General features: G+C 42.5%; 1 protein-coding gene across 2 annotated transcripts in view; it reads left to right on the top strand.

Moving 5' to 3' along the window:
* The window catches only part of LOC126425142 (zinc finger protein 454-like), a 200,685-nt gene that overhangs the window by 137,203 nt on the left and 44,100 nt on the right, over positions 1-19,382 (top strand). The window contains exons 6-7 of one of the 2 annotated variants that reach the window (XM_050088089.1): positions 5,287-5,342; positions 9,544-9,765. In XM_050088089.1, the coding sequence (XP_049944046.1) occupies positions 5,287-5,342; positions 9,544-9,616 (129 nt within the window). In that variant the 3' untranslated portion in view covers positions 9,617-9,765. Of the gene's footprint in view, positions 1-5,286; positions 5,343-9,543; positions 9,766-19,382 lie in introns of those variants that run through there. The other variant, XM_050088087.1, reaches the window with a different exon arrangement.

The following is a 19,382-nucleotide window of genomic DNA, read 5'->3' as shown; positions in this document are numbered from 1 at the left end:
ACAGCTCCTTTCACCTTTTAAACAACCATTTCGGCCAGTTCTAATAACTTTCGCTTTATTTCCTTTTCCGTTTTTCCCACATCACTGATCATTTTTAGCCGCTTCCCACAGGTTTTAACGCCATTATTTCTTCGTCAGACAATTGTTAGCCTCATTTTCATAATCTGCCACCACAATACCACTCCTTTTAATATACTACACGTAGTTTTTTCGAAATTTTCCCGAATTTCTCCGTCCTTTAACGTGTTTTGGCGGCAACACAACCACCTAACCTTTATGCACATCATTGTCTACCAACCCAAGTCCAACATAGCCCAGCTGTAACCAACACCCTTTCGCCTTTTTTCATTCCAGATCTCCAGTTTCTTTCCGGTTCACCTTTATCTCTCCCCATATATTTTTATTTTCATTTTCATTTCACCTCATGTTACACTTTCCACCTTCTAATACCATGTCACCCTCACAACACCCCCACAATGACCCCATTAAGTTTTATTTACATTCCCTCCGCAAACATGCCTTCGCCCTAGCCAGATTACGCTCGCATATTTTATTTTCTCAGGCTTGTCTGACATTTGGCATTACCCCCAAAGGCCTCACACTCAAAGTTCCCATCTCTGGCTGCAACCCTTCCTTCCATCAGTCCCTATACCAGTTCCAAACTGAACAATCCATTGCCCTCACCCACCTAATCCTTCACCTACACATCAACTCAGCCAATGAACACACCCGTCAACTCCTATCCTTAATAAAAGTCCTTAATCTTTCCTCTCCCACATCCACACCGGCTGTTCAGAGCATCCTCCTAGAGGCCAACTGTAAATTAGAACAGCATGCCACCCTCCACCTCAAAAAACTATCCAATCTCCTGGTTTCCCACCTCCGGAAAGGCAACTCACTCACCCTTCACAACCTTTCCAGCAAACCTCAACCTCCTCTCATTGCACACAAACCCAGTCTCTCCCATCTACTCAATCTCCCACTTCCAGCTCCACTCCCTCCAAAACCTCAAAATTCCGATCAACACAATCTGTAACCACAACACCCTAATTCAGTAGTTAACCTTTCCTCCAAACCTCTCTCCCAATCCGAAACCTCTGTCCTATCCAAAGGCCTCACCTTCAGCCCCACTCCCAGATTCAACCAAACAGCCCTCGTCAAGGATTTACTGTCCTACACTCGTACTCTCTGCTGGAAGTATCACTTTGCCACGAAGAAAAATGATCCTAATCCTACTCCTAATGATCCGACTCCTCAAGACACCATCCAAATTGAACCCTGCCTGGAACAGTTCTGTCCTCCGTCACAGCGGGACCCACCTCCTCTTCCTCAAAATCACCCTCTCCAAACCTTCCAGGAATTTCTGACTTCCAGCCTTGCATCTCAATCCTTCTTAAAAAACCTTAATCCTACACCCAACATCACCACTGCTGAAGCCCAGGCTATCCGTGATCTGAAGGCTGACCGATCCATCGTCATTCTTCCGGCGGACAAGGGTTCCACGACCGTGGTACTTGATCGTCGGGAGTATGTGGCTGAGGGACTGCGTCAGCTTTCAGACAACACCACATACAAAGTTTGCCAAGGTAACCCCATTCCCGATGTCCAGGCGGAGCTTCAAGGAATCCTCAGAACCTTAGGCCCCCTGCAAAACCTTTCACCTGACTCCATCAACCTCCTGACCCCACCGACACCCCGCACCCCTACCTTCTACCTTCTTCCTAAAATCCACAAACCCAATCATCCCGGCCGCCCCATTGTAGCTGGTTACCAAGCCCCCACAGAACGTATCTCTGCCTACGTAGATCAACACCTTCAACCCATTACATGCAGTCTCCCATCCTTCATCAAGGACACCAACCACTTCCTCGAACGCCTGGAATCCTTACCCAATCTGTTACCCCCGGAAACCATCCTTGTAACCATTGATGCCACGTCCTTATACACAAATATTCCGCACGTCCAGGGCCTCGCTGCGATGGAGCATTTCCTTTCACGCCGATCACCTGCCACCCTACCTAAAACCTCTTTCCTCATCACCTTAGCCAGCTTCATCCTGACCCACAACTTCTTCACTTTTGAGGGCCAGACATACCAACAATTAAAGGGAACAGCCATGGGCACCAGGATGGCCCCCTCGTACGCCAACCTATTCATGGGTCACTTAGAGGAAGCCTTCTTGGTTACCCAAGTCTGCCAACCCAAAGTTTGGTACAGATTTATTGATGACATCTTCATGATCTGGACTCACAGTGAAGAAGAACTCCAGAATTTCCTCTCCAACCTCAACTCCTTTGGTTCCATCAGTTTCACCTGGTCCTACTCCAAATCCCATGCCACTTTCCTTGACGTTGACCTCCACCTGTCCAATGGCCAACTTCACACGTCCGTCTACATCAAACCCACCAACAAGCAACAGTACCTCCATTATGACAGCTGCCACCCATTCCACATCAAACGGTCCCTTCCCTACAGCCTAGGTCTTCGTGGCAAACGAATCTGCTCCAGTCCGGAATCCCTGAATCATTACACCAACAACCTGAAAACAGCTTTCGCATCCCGCAACTACCCTCCCGACCTGGTACAGAAGCAAATAACCAGAGCCACTTCCTTGTCCCCTCAAACCCAGAATCCCCCACAGAAGAACCACAAAAGTGCCCCACTTGTGACAGGATACTTTCCGGGACTGGACCAGACTCTGAATGTGGCTCTCCAGCAGGGATACGACTTCCTCAAATCCTGCCCTGAAATGAGATCCATCCTTCATGAAATCCTCCCAACTCCGCCAAGAGTGTCTTTCCGCCGTCCACCTAACCTTCGTAACCTGTTAGTTCATCCCTATGAAATCCCCAAACCACCTTCCCTACCCTCTGGCTCCTATCCTTGTAACCGCCCCCGATGCAAAACCTGTCCCATGCACCCTCCCACCACCACCTACTCCAGTCCTGTAACCCAGAAGGTGTACACGATCAGAGGCAGAGCCACGTGTGAAAGCACCCACGTGATTTACCAACTGACGTGCCTACACTGTGATGCATTCTATGTGGGAATGACCAGCAACAAACTGTCCATTCGCATGAATGGACACAGGCAGACAGTGTTTGTTGGTAATGAGGATCACCCTGTGGCTAAACATGCCTTGGTGCACAGCCAGCACATCTTGGCACAGTGTTACACCGTCCGGGTTATCTGGATACTTCCCACCAACACCAACCTATCCGAACTCCGGAGATGGGAACTTGCCCTTCAGTATATCCTCTCTTCTCGTCATCCGCCAGGCCTCAATCTCCGCTAATTTCAAGTTGCCGCCACTCATACCTCACCTGTCTTTCAACAACTTCTTTGCCTCTACACTTCTGCCTCGACTGACATCTCTGCCCAAACTCTTTGTCTTTAAATATGTCTGCTTGTGTCTGTATGTGTGGCTGGATATGTGCGTGTGTGCGAGTGTATACCTGTCCTTTTTTCCCCCTAAGGTAAGTCTTTCCGCTCCCGGGATTGGAATGACTCCTTACCCTCTCCCTTAAAACCCACTTCCTTTCGTCTTCCCCTCTCCTTCCCTCTTTCCTGATGAGGCAACAGTTTGTTGCGAAAGCTTGAATTTTGTGTGTATGTTTGTGTTTGTTTGTGTGTCTATCGACCTGCCAGCGCTTTTGTTCGGATAGTCACCTCATCTTTGTTTTTATATATAATTAGTTTTTAATAATTAGAAATAAGATAAATGTTATAAATGTTCAGTGTTGCCACCGTTGGCTGAATGGCAAACATCAGTGTGGTAGCCAAACTCATCCCACACGTGGGAAAGCATATCTGCTGTTACTGAGTGCACGGCAGCAGTGATCCGGTTCCGTAGATTGTTCAGAGTGATTGGTAGAGGTGGGATGTAAACAGATTCTTTCACACCCCATAAGAAATAGTCACAGGGTGTGAGATCAGGAGATCTCGGTGGTCAGAAGTGCAGAGCCAGGTCTTCAAGTCCCCTGCGACAGATGCGGCATTGAGGAAGGGAGTCATTCGAAAAGCTCACACATCACGGTACCAATGGGGCGGAGCTCCGTCCTGTTAGAAAATGAAGTCCTGGAAATCTTCCATAACTTGAGGTAACAGTCATTTTTCCAACGTGTCCAGGTATGTGATTACAATTACAGTTCTTTCTGTAAAGAAAAATGGTCCGTAAACCTTTGTACGGGATATGGCACAGAACACGTTGATCTTCGGTGAGTCTCTTTTATATTGCAGTGGTGAACGTGGATTTTCCAAACCCCATGTGCGAACATCGTGTCTGTGCGGGGGGTTGACTTCTTCACTAAGGTGAAATGTTGTTCCATTGCTAAAAATTATATGCCTTAGAAATGCTTCATCCTCCATCTTTGCCAGCACATGACCACAAAATGCGAGACACTTCTTTGTCACTAGGGTTGAGAGCCTGCACAAGTTGGAATTGGTACAGCTTGTACAGCAAACGCCATCTCAGAGCTTCCCATATAGTTGGTTGGAGTATACAAAGTTCTGAACTGGCTCCATTGGTAGACTTATTGGGACTGCGCACAAAACTCTTGAATCAGTCGGACATCGTCCTCCCACACACGTGATCGGCCTGTGCTTTTTCCTTTGCACACACTCCCAGGCTGTTTAAATTGCTCAAACGTATGGCTAATGCTTTTGCGAGTTGGTGGTCGAATACCGAATTTGGTACAAAATGCTCGCTGCACTGCACTTTTTGACTCTCTTTATCCGAAATCGAGAATGCAGAAAACCTTGTGCTCCACAGTCACCGTCTCACTCACAACTGACAGTGAAATCGAATGGTGGCCTATTGCCACACGAAAGCTACCGGCCGCTTCTGAAACAATCATCGCCTGCCTGCCACTGCTCACCAAAAACTTTGAAACTTCCTCTTTTAATTGGTGTAAAGTTTGTTCATTTTGGATTTTTACTGGAATACATATGAATTTTTGAAAGTGGTTCCATCATTTAGAATAACTATGTATTTTCATCTTGAGCACCACCAATGTACGTGTTGAAGCCATTTTGAGTAATGAGATGAGACATCTGGCACTGCTTTCACATTTACTTATTTCCATATGTTGTTAACTGGGACGCATCTAAGAGATAGAATTCTTTGACATTCCATAGATATCTCATTTCAGCTGTTGGAACAGTGTTCGCATTAGCTTTACAAATGGTCCATGCTGCAGCACCATACAGTGGCAGTGAACCTGTTATTATTATTATTATTATTATTATTATTATTATTGTAATAGATGTTTTTAATTCTTCTTTCAGGAGCTCAAACATGAAGTACAAGTACAGCTGACAAGTAATGGCAGTGAATCGGAAAGGTAGAGTACAGTTTATTTTAGTACCTCTTCATTTTTATTTTGTGCATGAGTCATTCTGCAGCTCCATGTTGTAATCGGAGCAGCAGAACATAATGATATCACACTTATTCACAGAATATTGAATGTTGTTGACTAGTGTCTATAGTGTTCACATGCTTGATCTGTGAAACACCCAGTCTCTTGCTCTGTTTCACCAACAGCATGCATTCCTGTATTTAATTAATAGCTCTAAACTTCCTGAATGTGCACATTTTGAAACCACTCACGTAAACCTCTGGTAAAGTTCTTAATCTCCATGAAGATTTTGAGGAGAAAGCATTGGACTCTGCAAGTTTTAAGCTTGTTATCTGTTGGAGGTATGTGAATGACACTTGTTTAGAGTGGCCCTATGGTGAAGAGAAACTTCATCAATTCTGGAGCCATCTAAATTCCAGTCACGAGAACTTCAGATTCACTTTGGGGCCGGTAAAGCATGTACGTCTTCGTTCAGCATAAAACTGACAACATCATGGGGTGTATGTCTTTGTGCATCTAAAACTGACAACATGCTGGGACGTGGATATTCACCTGCTAGCAGACAGCTGTCATCATCAAGTGCAGGCCAATTGCATTCCCAACAAACTTATTCAAGGGGCACATATGATTGCTGATAAGGACTGTCTACAGGGCAAATTTGAACATCTCGAAAAAGTTTTTGGCGATAACAGCTATCCATCGTGCAAGACCCGTGAGACTTGAAACTAAAACTGAATGTGTGTGTCCCACCTCAAGAGGCTAAAAGGGAAAGGTTCAAGTCCATGGCCCTCCTACTTTCTTTTAAAATATGTTGTATCCTCTCTAAACATAGTCAAGGCTATTTCTCTGTCAGCTCCAAAGATAGCCACACTCATTGACTCTTGAAGGTTGACTTGAATCTACGGCAGGTAAGTGTGTATAAGATGTTCTGTCAGTATGGTTTGTTGTCTATAAGACATATTTTATGTACATTGTGCGGAACATCGACAATATACTCGCTTACTACGGCCTGACAAATATGTTGGAGCCGAGCACTGTAGACAGGCAAGCCATTGAGCCGACTGCAAGAACAGTCGGATTTAAATGTCTGTTTCATCCGTTCTGGGATTCAGTTTTCAGGGAAGCTATTGGAATACATTTGAGGATGTATTTAATTAATCATTAAGATGGTCTTAACCTTGGCAAAATTTGAAATTTGCCAGTGGAATAGTTAATTCTTGTAGATAACAGTGTCGTCGCCATGTCAACCAGAATTCTGAAACACAAGGGGTCATGGTAGCATGTATCTCTGCCACCTGTGTGGTATTTCTTCCACAATCATTCAATTCCCTGAGGGCTCGTGAACTTGGCTCACCCTGCCAGTATATAAGGTGGATGGGAGTTTTTCTCCATCAATCATTGTGGCTTACTCAAAGATGGTTTAATGGTTTATAGATGAAAATTAAACAACAGACAAAGTTAATTTATTTGTAAGTTAACTTTAATTGTTGCTAACAATAATTCATGTCCACCAATCATCTTTCTTGATGGATATAGCTTTTAAACAGATATTTTGTTCTGATAAGCACAGTTCGTGATACTTGCATGGCACCCAGTTCCTGTTCACGAGGTGTGTTGCTATTCTCGCATTGCAAACAAATGTAGTTTCCATAACATCCATAACATCATTCGTGACATATTATTGTTTACAGTATTCTTTTTCTACCATCGATACTCACACAAAAGCAACAAATGTATATGTGCTCGCATAAGCTGAAAGCCACTTCCACATGTGATTCTTAATCTCCACGATATGTGCTCAAAAGTCAATAATATTTAAATTATTCTTCCACATATTCCATATGGTGAACTTGCATTTGATAGTCCATATAGTATCCCTCAGCATAGTTGTAAGCATTTGCCAGTGACTGTGTTGTTCATGAAGCACACTAAATGTCAATTAAAGCCAAAAACCAGGAAATGGATAAAGAGGAGAGCACACTAGCAAACTCTGTAGCTTTTCTTCCCTTTATCAGCAATATTTCTTTCAAAATAGCCAGAATGCTATGGAAATTTCAGGTTAACGTAGTTTTCTGACAACCATTTAAGATTACAGAACTACTGGGATCAGTGAAGGATGACTTGTAATTGCAGGAGGCTGGAATTTAGAAATGATCATGTAGCATTGATGGCTGGGAGGCCCCATCCCCGGGGAATTCAGCTGCAGGGTGCAAGTCTTATTTCAGATGACGCCACGTTGGGCGACTTACGTGTTGATGATGAGATGATGATGAGAACAACACAACACCCAGTCCGAGAGCGGAGAAAATCTCCAACCTGGCTGGGATTTGAACCCAGTTCCACTGCATGGTAGACAGATATGTTACCACTCAGCTAAGCAGGCAGACTGGAATCTGGAAAAATACTTTGCCAGTGTGGTATGGCTTGCTCAGGCCAGACCACACGCACTTTGGAAGACCACTGTACCAAATGCTGATGCTGCTCATGGCTTTTCCAACCAGTCAAGTGTGTTATCACTGAGCATTGTACCTCCACTGTGTATTAGTGTGATAAATAGTAATTTTGACCAAAGTGACTTCTTTTTGAGACTGTTATTAAAGAAACCATGGAAATATGAGGGGTATTCAATAAGTAATGAAACACATTATTTTTCTTGGCCAATTTTGGTTGAAGAATTTGCTGTGGGACATCGTGAAATATTTGTGCTTCAGCCCCAATAGTTTGATGACGTTTTGGTCGGTGGCAGCACTGTACGTGGCCTCAGAGTGGTGCCTGTAACAGAAGTGCATTCCGAGCAGAGAGCTGTCATTGAGTTTCTTCTGCTGGAAAACCAGAGCCTTGCAGATATTTATAGGCACTTGCAGAATGTCTGTGGAGACTTGGCAGTGAACAAAACCACAGAGTGTCATTGGGCAAGGCATCTGTCGTTGGGACAAGCTTGCGAAAACCTGTTCCGTTTCCTACATACTGGCTGCCTGTGCACACCCTCAGGAAATTGTGAACTACTTCTGCGTGTTTGTCGGCACAAAAATGCATACGAATTTCTCCTTCTTCATGACGGTGCAAGGCCTCGCACAAGCCTGCGTAGTTGAGAGAAGCTCACAAAACTTCATTAGACTGTTCTTTTATCATCCACCCTACAGCCTGGATCTCGCAACTTCTGACTTCGAGTCTGTCACATTGGTTGGAAATTATGTTGAAATGTAGGGTTTTGTAGCCAAAGGAATGGGGAATAATATGCTGTATTGGAATCCTGAATAAAACCGACCAGCTTTCAGAAAAACTTGTTGTCTACTTATTGAACTCCCCTCATACACGTGGCAGCGAATCTGATGAAATGCAATAGTGAGTACCAGGTGTATAGTTTGTGCAACTTTATCAAATCTATGATTTATTCTAAACGAAGTCAGAAGAGTAGACAGATGGTCACAATAAATGGCAACTCTGAGGGCAGCTGAGTTTCGCAGTTGCACCAGTGATAGTGGTGCCTGCCTGGTAGTGTGTTCACTCAGTCAACACAGTTGTAAAGCACGTCCAAAATGTACATGCAGCTTACTAGGAAGTTGTGGAATGGGGGAAGGCTCGGTCAGACTTTGATGTCTCACCCGGGGATGACTGGCAGGTGCTCAGTTGATGTATCATGGAGAGTAGTCAGTTACTGCCTGCAAATTGAAGTCTTTATCAATAATGATAAGTCGTGTAAGTTCATGTAGCATGATGTATGGTGCATTACATAGGGAAATGCTGGATGAATTGTGTTAAGGGGAAACCAATAGTGTACAAATGTACTACACCTTAGTACATTTTATAAGCAGACTGAGAGCCTGTCACATCATAATCTTCTGTTAAAATCATTCTCTTCTCTGGGGCAAGACAACAAATGATTGTTTATTGACTTCTAAATATTCCACTAAATTATGGTACTCAGATCCCTTGATAATGATAGCTAATTAAGACACATGCTACTTGTAAAAAAATACTAGATTACATAAGATAATTACACACCATGAGATATAATGAAAAAATCATTAAAATGCATACACCATCTATCTTCCTCTTGCTTGTTAGGCTTTTGCCTGTTTCACCGTCATGTCGTGTGTCTGCTGTCTGTGGTTAGTTTTTATTTTATCATGCAGTGCAGGCTCTCGTGGACTTTATTTGCATCCTTGGTAATTTTGTTTTACAGATATTGGACCATGGTCCAAGGCATATTTCTGTGGCCAGTGCTTTGTTTCCTAATGCTGGAGACATCATCATAGGCTGTAAAGACCCAGATAGCAATTTCAGACCTGTAAGTGCTCAGCAAGCCGAACTGTTGTTATACATCTATGCAGCAGCTGGGTTGTGACGTCATCAGACTGCTGGTTAAGATCGGAGAGCCATGCTGACTTGTGTTATGAAGCTTGTAGTGGGGAAAGCTTGTAAGTTTGCTATATTTTACACTGAGGCCCACAACTTGTCTAATTTACATTCTTCTTCTTTCGCATTAAAATTGTTTTTGTGCTTTTTATTTTCTGTTCCCCCTTTGCAAATCCTAACATAGTAACAATTGGATCTGGATAAAACCATGGCGTGGAGAAACTAATTTGGTGGATATCTGGTTCCAGTTCATAACACACCACTGCAGATTTATCTCTATTTGCCGGATGACAATTGCTCTTGTGTTTCTTAAGCTGGTTATCTTTGTACGTGGGGGAAATTTCCAAGTACTTTGAGACATTTGTCATACTGCTTTATAAGCTTCAAAAATCCTTCCAGGAAAAAATCAGGGCATTTCATATTAGAGAATCATGAAACGGCTTGTTTGACGTCAGCATTGCTGTCAAAGCACCTTCCGCTGAGAGTCTTCTTCAAAGCAAGAAACAGATGGAAGTCACTTGGTGCGAGATCCGGACTGTATGGCCTATGGTGTAAGCACTCCCAACCAAGAGTAGCAATATGGTTTTCCGTTGCCGTCGCCGTGTGTGGTCTCGCATTGTCACCCAACAGTAGAACACCAGATCTGAGAAGGCCAGGCTGCTTTTTCTAAATCACCTCTTTCAGTTTCGAGAGAGTGGCTCAGTACTGCGCAGCATTGATGGTTGCATTCTCCAGAAAGTCCAGCAGCATCCCAGAAAACAGTAGGTAGCACTTTACCTGCAGACAGAGTGCTTTTGAACTTCTTTCAGACAGGTGATGATGAATGTTTCCACTCCACGGATGCGGCCTTCAATTCGGACGTGTAATGGTGGTCCCACATTTCATCGCCCATCACAATCCGAAACAGAAGGTCATTGCCAAGTTCATGGTAATGCACAAGCTGTTCCAGGCTGAATGGCATGCATTGTTCCATGTGTATCGGGGTCAGTTGGTGGGACACCCATCATGCTGACACCTTCCTGTATTGAAGAATGTCATGGATGATCTTGTGAGCTCGCTCATGTCCGAATTGAAGTTCTGCTGCTACTCCATCGATGGTGGTACGCTGGTTCGCTTTAATCGTGTCATCTACCTTCCTGACATGTGCATCTGTAGTGGCCGTGCACGTCCATCCAGGTCTCGGTATGTCTCGCACGTGCTGACGTCGTCCATTGCTGACACCATCGCCACACCATTTGCCTCTACATCACACCTGACCCACACACCTCAACAAGGCAGTTATGAATTTCTGTGCCTGATACTCCACATGCCCATTCATAGGAGATAACAGCTCTCACTTCTGCCTTTGACCAGGACTCCAAAATGCACCGTCTCTCCATAGCTCCAGGAAAAGACTGAACGGCTTGCCTCCGCTTTGTGCAGGCACTGCTTGATCGCAGGTGATCTCTTCCCAATGGTGTATCAGTGTCTTGCACGTGCGTGTTCACCTGCCGTGTCGTCTTTTGCCCATATCACACATCTCTGCCCACAGTCGGCAGGAGAAACTTACTTTCCAACTCCCCCTCGTTTTTCCAGTGCGGATTTTTTATACTCTAGCTGTGGCAAGCATGGGCTCTCTACAGTATTTAAAGACTTGCGCAACTTTCTTATTGGTTTAAACACTGTGTGAATACTGTGTTTTCCTAGTGCTCTGCTGATAAAATCTGTGATCATTTCTGTGAATGTGAGGGAAATTTTCCTTTAGTTTTTTTTTCTGTCAGAAGCTCCAGATCTTTTAGTGGTAGTGTCCTATTTATCTCTCTGTCAGAGCAGCCATTTCTGTTGAAAGTAGTGTGTATATTATCAAGCTTTTCCTCTGAGTACTGTGGTTCCGAGTGCTTTTAAATAGCTTTGTCCAGGAATGTTTAAATAACTTCTCTTTTCTGCAGAGGATGGTGACTGGAAATTTTGTGAAGGTACCTGTATCCATGTGAGTGGGCTTTCTGTAGACATTGTGCCCTAAAGTTCCTTATGGTTTTCTAAGTACCCATACATCCAAAAGTGAAATTTTACCTTCTTTCTCTTTTTGTATAGTGAACTTTGTATTAGAATTAATATATACAAAATTAGGAAATATAGAAATATGAGTATTCTTTTTCACCACAAGGCCATATAACGAATATATCAATGTATTGAAACCAACAACGTTGTTTCTTGTTGGCCATCTAATGGGCTCTTTCTTCAAATTTTTCTGTGTAGAAATTCACTATGACTGCAGTTCTTGCCCATCCTGCTCTACAGGAATTGTAGGCAACTCGTTTAAAATGTCATTACAAATAGCTCACATCTTGGGAACACTGTTGATTGTCTTTATGTTGGTATGATTTGGTGTTTCTCTTCATTATTCTGTTATGATGTGGCAAGTTTCCTTTCCACAGACAATTTTTGGTTATGTGGATTTTCCTTGTATTTCCGTATGCATTGTTTGCTTAGTTTGCCGTCACACTAGCCTTTTCGAATGTCATAAGGACTTCCCCAATACTGTTGGTGCCTATTCTTCTTGTGAGAACATGGTGATTAATATGCCAACTTTGGATGCTGTTGTAGCTTGTGGAGTTGCAGTATGTATTCAATCTTTCAAGGCAATATTGAATGCCTGCATAGATGTTGTGTGTCAAGGCACCTGTGTGGGCTGTTGTCATGATGTTCATCCTGCAGCTGGCATAATGCGGCATATAAAGGAGTATTGAGGCTCTAAATAAAATTAAAGACTGTGAATCTTGTTCTGTCCAATTCAGTGAACCAGTTTTAATAAAACTGTGAACAGCAATGTATATATCAATAGTAGTTTACAAATTCAATTTCAAGACAAAAATATCTCATAATAAATAACAGTATATAGTTTATATACGGTGATAATGTGTGTGTGTGTGACAAGTCTATAGGAAGTGTAAGTAAACAACAAATATTGAGTTTGAGAGTGATTAAGAATGTCTGGGAATCTATATAATGTTATGTGACAGAGTAGTGGATAATACACACTGAGAGTAATATCATTCGTGCAATTCTGAAGATATCGAAGGCAGATAACTGCAAAAACTAGTGTACAGACAGCTTAACAGTCCAGGTTGTTGGCAAGAAGAACATACGGAAGAACGGAGAAGGAAAATGATGATCTGTTAGACGAGAATGAGTTTGGCTTTAGCAAAGGTAAAGGCACCAGAGAGGCAATTCTGACATTAGTCTTGATAGTGGAAGCAAGAATTATGGAAAATGTAGATATGTTCATAGGATTTGTTAACAAAAAAAGCATTCAAGATTGTAATGGTGCAATGCGTTCAAAATCCTCAGAAAAAAAGGAGCAAGCCTTAGGGAAAGATGGTTAACATACATACATGTATAAAAACAAAGAGGGAACAACAAGAATGGAAGACCAAAAATGAAGTGCTCAGAACAAAAAGGGCGTAAAACAGTGTGTCAGTCTCTCACCCTCAGCTGTTCAATATGTATATATATCAAAGAATCAGTGGCAGAAATAAAGGAAAGATTCAGGAGTGGTATTAAAATCGAGGGTGAATGAATATCAGTGATGAGATGCGTTGATAACGTCGCTATCCTCAGTGAACGTGAAGAAGAATTACAGGACATGTTGAATGGAATAAACAGTCAGATGAGTACAGAATATGGCTTGAGAGTGAAGAAAGATGGAAGTAATAAGGAGCAGCATAAATGAGATTAGCGATAACCTTTATGTCAACATTGGGGGCAAGTCATATAGATGAAACAAGGAGGGTATAATGGGCAGATTAGCACATATGAATAATAATAATAATAATAATAATGGTTTATTTGTCTATAATAACTTTTACAGGTGTGGACATAGTCAGTCAGTACATACATGAACAATAATAATAGTTTAGTAGTATAAATAAAGCACATACAATATTAAAAATCCTTGATGGAGTACAAACATTTAGCAATTAACAGCTGCTTTAATTTTATTTTAAATATGTTTCCTTTTAACATTTTATGGTATTTGGCAGTCTGTTGTAAAAGAAAATCTTCAAGCAGAAAATGGATTACGATCGGTTGCTTTTTTATTTCTGAATTTTATGTGGTAATCCTCTTTCTTTCTTGTATTATAACTATGGATATCACTATTTATTATACTGTGCTCCATATTTTCTTTTACAAACAGTATAGTCCTTAGAACATATAATGAATACACTGTTAGTATACTTAATGAAGTATTCTCTACAGGATTGACTTTTACTAATATTTGCTATTATCCTAATTGATCTTTTCTGGGCTCTAAAACCCCTATCCATGTATACCGTTGGTGCCCCGCCCCAAATCTCAATACCGTATTGTAGGTGGGAGTGTATAATACCAAAATAGATTTGTCTTAAGACTGGTGACACTATTATTCTAGAAAGGCGTTTTAGCAGGTAGTTATTACACGAGATTTTTTTCCACATGTAGCTGATGTGCTCCTTCCATGTAAGATGTTCATCAACTATAATACCCAGGAATTTATGTTTATCAATTGTTTCAATTGATAACTCTGGCTCAGTATCCATTTGTCTTGATTTGTAGTGTAGCATAAACTCCATTAGAATTGTCTTTTGCTTATTTAATGCCAATTTATTTTTAGTCATATATTCTGTGATGAGGCTAGTGTTGTTCATATTATTTTGCACTGCTAGCTGTTTTGTAGGGCCCCAGGAGGTGTCGTCGGCATAATTCACAAGGTCTGCATTTTTTGGAATTGTTATATCATTGATGTACACAATGAACAGAAAAGGCCCAATAGTACTTCCGTGAGGGACTCCAGAGTTAAGAATTTTATAAGATGATTTTACTGTTTCTATAAGTCCCCCGGTTGTATGATACAACTTAACACATTGTTTCCTGTCAGCAAGGTATGATCTTAACAAATCTAATGCCACTCCTCTGACCCCATAAGTTTCTAACTTATGTAGAAGAATGGAGTGATTTACTGTATCAAAAGCCTTAGAAAGGTGCCAATAACTTTGTTTCCATCATCAAGTTTATTCAGTACTGCTTGAATAAATGTGGCTGTGGCTGTTATTGTAGACTTGCCCTTCCTGAAACCATTTGAGAACTTTTTAATATGAAGAGGGCATACCTGACCAAAAGAAATCCGTTAGTATCAAACAGTGGAATTAATTTCAGGAAAAAATTCTTGAGAATATACTGATGTAGTGCAGCTTTGGATGGAAGTGAATCATGGATTGGGGAAAACTTGAAAAGAGGATAAAAGTATTTGAGATATGGTGCTGTATAAGGATGCTGACAATTGGGTGGGAAGGGGGGGGGGTGGGAGGCTGATGAGATAAGAAATGAGATTCTATGCAGACTTGGCAAGGACAGGAATACATGGAAAAAATTGACAAGAAGAAGGAACACGTTCGTAGGGCATGTGTTACCACATCAAGAAAATTCGCATGAAACTAGAGGGAGCTGTAAGGTGTATAAACTGCAGGAGAAGACAGAGATTGGAATACACCCAAAAAATAATTGAGCAAAATTTGGTGTGAGTAATGGAAGTGAAGAGATTTGCAGGGAGAGGAAGTCATGGCCGGCTGCATCAAACCAGTCAGTAGACTGGTGACAAAATCATTGCTATCCATTTGAAATTACCCGTATCCAGGAGTTTGTTTATGCTGACCTGTCAGTAAGAGAAATGTTTACTTGCATGAAAGTCGACAGTAAGTGGCTATGGAATGTTCTGTGGACAAACGAAGCCCATTTCCATCTCCAAGGACACATCCATACACAGAATTGCAGAATATGGACAACAGAAAATCCTGTACAGCTTCATTCTCCTAATGCAACTGCGCGATGCGGGTTGACGGCCTTGTTTATCGTAGGGCCATATTTTTTCAAGGAGATGGCTTTTGCATGTCCCGCCACCTGTACTGTCACTGGTAAACACTATGAGAATCTTTTGCTCGCCAACCTCACTCTGACCCTTCAATAGTGGGGATATGTGGGTAAGATCATTTTTATGCAAGGTGGCACTCCTACATACATTGCACAGCCAGTGAGGCACCTGCTGCATTTTGGAAGTGCTAGAATTAATTATCACTCGTCATTTTCTTATTGCCTGGCTGTCCAGATCACCTGACCTTAATCCAAGTGACTTTTGGCTGTGGAGTTATATGAACGATGCTTTGAATCCGTTTGACTTTCGGATGTGGAGTTGTCTGAAAGTTGTTGTGTTTAATGATCGGATTACAAATGTAGCTGAATTGAAGGTACACAGTGCGCAAAACATTCTTAATGTGAGCCATGAGACACTCCCATCAGTTGTGAAACATGCTGTTTCTGGATTCTAACTTGTCAGAAAATGGTGAACAGCATTTTTCATTCATTCTTCATTGATCCACTGAATCATTTTGTGTTCAGAGAGTACTACATGGTATGGGACAAGTGATCATAGTAGCTAAAAATTTTAATAAATACACAACACCTAGACTTCCACAATTGTATGTTAGTTATAGATTACAAGATATAGTAATAGAATACTCACAAGCTGTTAAAAACTAAGATCAACAAGGCCTAATTAAAATTTGAGGATACATTTAAAATCAAATTAAGTACAGGTAAGCATTAGATAATAAGATTTACTAGATAAAAATAATATCTACATACAAGTAGATCAATTTTTAACAGTAGGTTAGGCCTTATTGAAATTTACATTTTGAAGATAAATTATAGTACAACAAGACAATTGTGCAAATGTACAGGGTGTTTATGAATGAATATTGGGGTTTTAATGCTTTATATATATAAACACAGATGATGTGACTTACCGAACAAAAGTGCTGGCAGGTCGATAGACACACAAACAAACAGAAACATACACATGAAATTCAAGCTTTTGCAACGAACTGTTGCCTCATCAGGAAAGAGGGAAGGAGAGGGAAAGACGAAAGGATGTGGGTTTTAAGGGAGAGGGTAAGGAGCCATTCCAATCCTGGGAGCGGAAAGACTTACCTTAGGGCGAAAGAAGGGGTATACACTCGCACACACACACACACACACACACACACACACACACACACACACACACATCCATCCGCACATACACAGACACAAGCAGACATTTCTAAAGGCAAAGATATATATATATATATATATATATATATATATATATATATATTATAGAGGGAAACATTCCACGTGGGAAAAATATATCTAAAAACAAACGAAAGCGCTGGCAGGTCGATAGACACACAAACATACACACAAAATTCAAGCTTTCGCAACAAACTGTTGCCTCGTCAGGAAAGAGGGAAGGAGAGGGAAAGACGAAAGGATGTGGGTTTTAAGGGAGAGGGTAAGGAGTCATTCCAATCCCGGGAGCGGAAAGACTTACCTTAGGGGGAAAAAAGGACGGGTATACACTCGCGCGCGCGCGCACGCACACACACACACACACACACACACACACACACACACACACACATATACAGACACAAGCAGACATATTTAAGTTAAATATGAACAGGTGCTCGATCGTGTTGAAAGATGCAATCAACCTCGGCTTGTTCTTCAACAGTGGGGAGCAATGAGGTGCTTAAAACATCAATGTAGGCCTGTGATGTGATAGTGCCACGCAAAGCAACAAGGGGTGTAAGCCCCTCCATGAAAAACACGACCACACCATAGCACCACCGCCTCCGAATTTTACTTTTGGCACTACACATGCTGGCAGATGACGTTCCCCGGGCATTCGCCATACCCACACCCTGCCGTCGGTTCGCCATATTGTGTACCGTGATTCATCACTCCACACAACGTTTTTCCACTGTTTAATCATCCAATGTTTACGCTCCTTACACCAAGTGAGGCATTTGCCAGCCTGATGTGTGGCTTATGAGCAGCCACTCGACCATGAAATCCAAATTTTGTCACCTCTCGTCTGACTGTCGTAGTACATGCAGTGGATGCTGATGCAATTTGGAAATCCTGTGTGATGGTGTGGATAGATGTCTGCCTATTACACATTACGACCCTTTTCAACTGTCGGTGGTCTCTCAGTAGACGAGGTAGGCCTGTATGCTTTTGTGCTATACGCAGCCTTTCATGTTTCCACTTCATTATCACATCGGAAACAGTGGACCTAGGGATGTTTAGGAGTGTGGAAATCTCGCATACAGACATATGACACAAGTGACACACAATCACCTGGCCACATTTGAAGTCCGAGAGATCCACGGGGCGCCCCATTCTGCTCACTCACAATGTCTAATGACTACTGAGGTCGCCGATATGGAGTACCTCGCAGTAGGGGGCAGCACAATGCACCTAATATGAAAAAGTATGTTTTTGGGGGTGTCCAGATACTTTTGATCACATAGTGTAGCTTGCCATCCTGTAGGAAGGGTCACAGAAGAGTCGTAAGTCACCTCACAGGGGTGAGTGAAATATCACAAGACAAAAAACTGTTGTGGTCTGAGAGACCATCCATAACAGTTAAGGGTTAAGGTCAGATCTTTCCGACAGACGTTCGTAGACGAGTTTCGGATACAGACTGGAATGAGCGCGTTTTAACATGCTGTACTTTGTTAACTCAGTTTCTAAATGCAGTGAACCGTGCCAAGGTTAAGTTTTCAATGAGTGTGCGATTTATCGCAGCTAGAAACATTGTCGTTTAGGCCAAAGGGAACCTGCTGAGGTCATCGGTCCCTATGCTTACACACTGCTTAATCTAACTTAAACTAACTTACGCCAAGGAAAAACAACACACACACACACACACACACACACACACACACACACGTACCTGAGGGAGGACTCGAACTTCCGTTAATGCCTCAACTTAAGGAAAGGGGCGTCACAGAACGTATATCACTGCAGCCAGACGGAGCGCCTCCTGACTTCACTCTTGCAGTGCGCGAGACATAAATGAACATTTTTCAGGACGGTGGGTAGATCATGGTTCATCAGCAACACTGGCTCCTACGAAATGGCCACCAGTTAAGTCCTGACCTCGCCACACCTTACAGCTCGGTAAATGGGGAGTCACCAAGGCGCATTTCTCTGCACCTCGTCACGCTACTCGGGAAGAACTGCGCTGCGCAATGCTGTTGAGGATGCATGTCGCTCTTCAACACCTGACATCATACTGATATATTGGACATTTAATGCGTAAATACTTGTGCTGAAATAAATCAAATGAAATAGTAATCCGTAATAGGGGTACGGGTACTTCTTGCCAACCGTGTGCATTCTTGTACACTGAAGCGCCAGAGAAAATGTTATAGCCATGCGTATTTAAATACAGAGGTGTGTAAAACAGGAGGAATACGGCGCAGCAGTAGGCAACGCCTATATAAGACAAGTGTCTGGCGCAGTTGCTGGATCGGTTGCTGCTGCTACAGTGCCATGTTATCAGCATTTAAGTGACCTTGAACGTGGTGTTATAGTCGGCGCACGAGCGATGGGACACGGCATCTCCGAGGCAGCGATGAAGCGGGGATTTTCCCGTATGACCATTTCACCAGTGTCTGAAATGGTAAAACATCAAATCTCCGACATCGCTGTGACCGGAAAAAGATCCTGCAAGAACGGGACCGACGGCGACTGAAGAAAATTGTTCAACGTGACAGAAGCGCAACCCTTCCGCAGATTGCTGCAGATTTCAATGCTGGGCCA

The sequence above is a fragment of the Schistocerca serialis genome, chromosome 10, assembly GCF_023864345.2.
Source record: "Schistocerca serialis cubense isolate TAMUIC-IGC-003099 chromosome 10, iqSchSeri2.2, whole genome shotgun sequence".
NCBI classification, from domain to species: domain Eukaryota; kingdom Metazoa; phylum Arthropoda; class Insecta; order Orthoptera; family Acrididae; genus Schistocerca; species Schistocerca serialis.
Note: the sequence above shows the minus strand (reverse complement) of the source record. Positions and strands in the feature narration are given on the sequence as shown.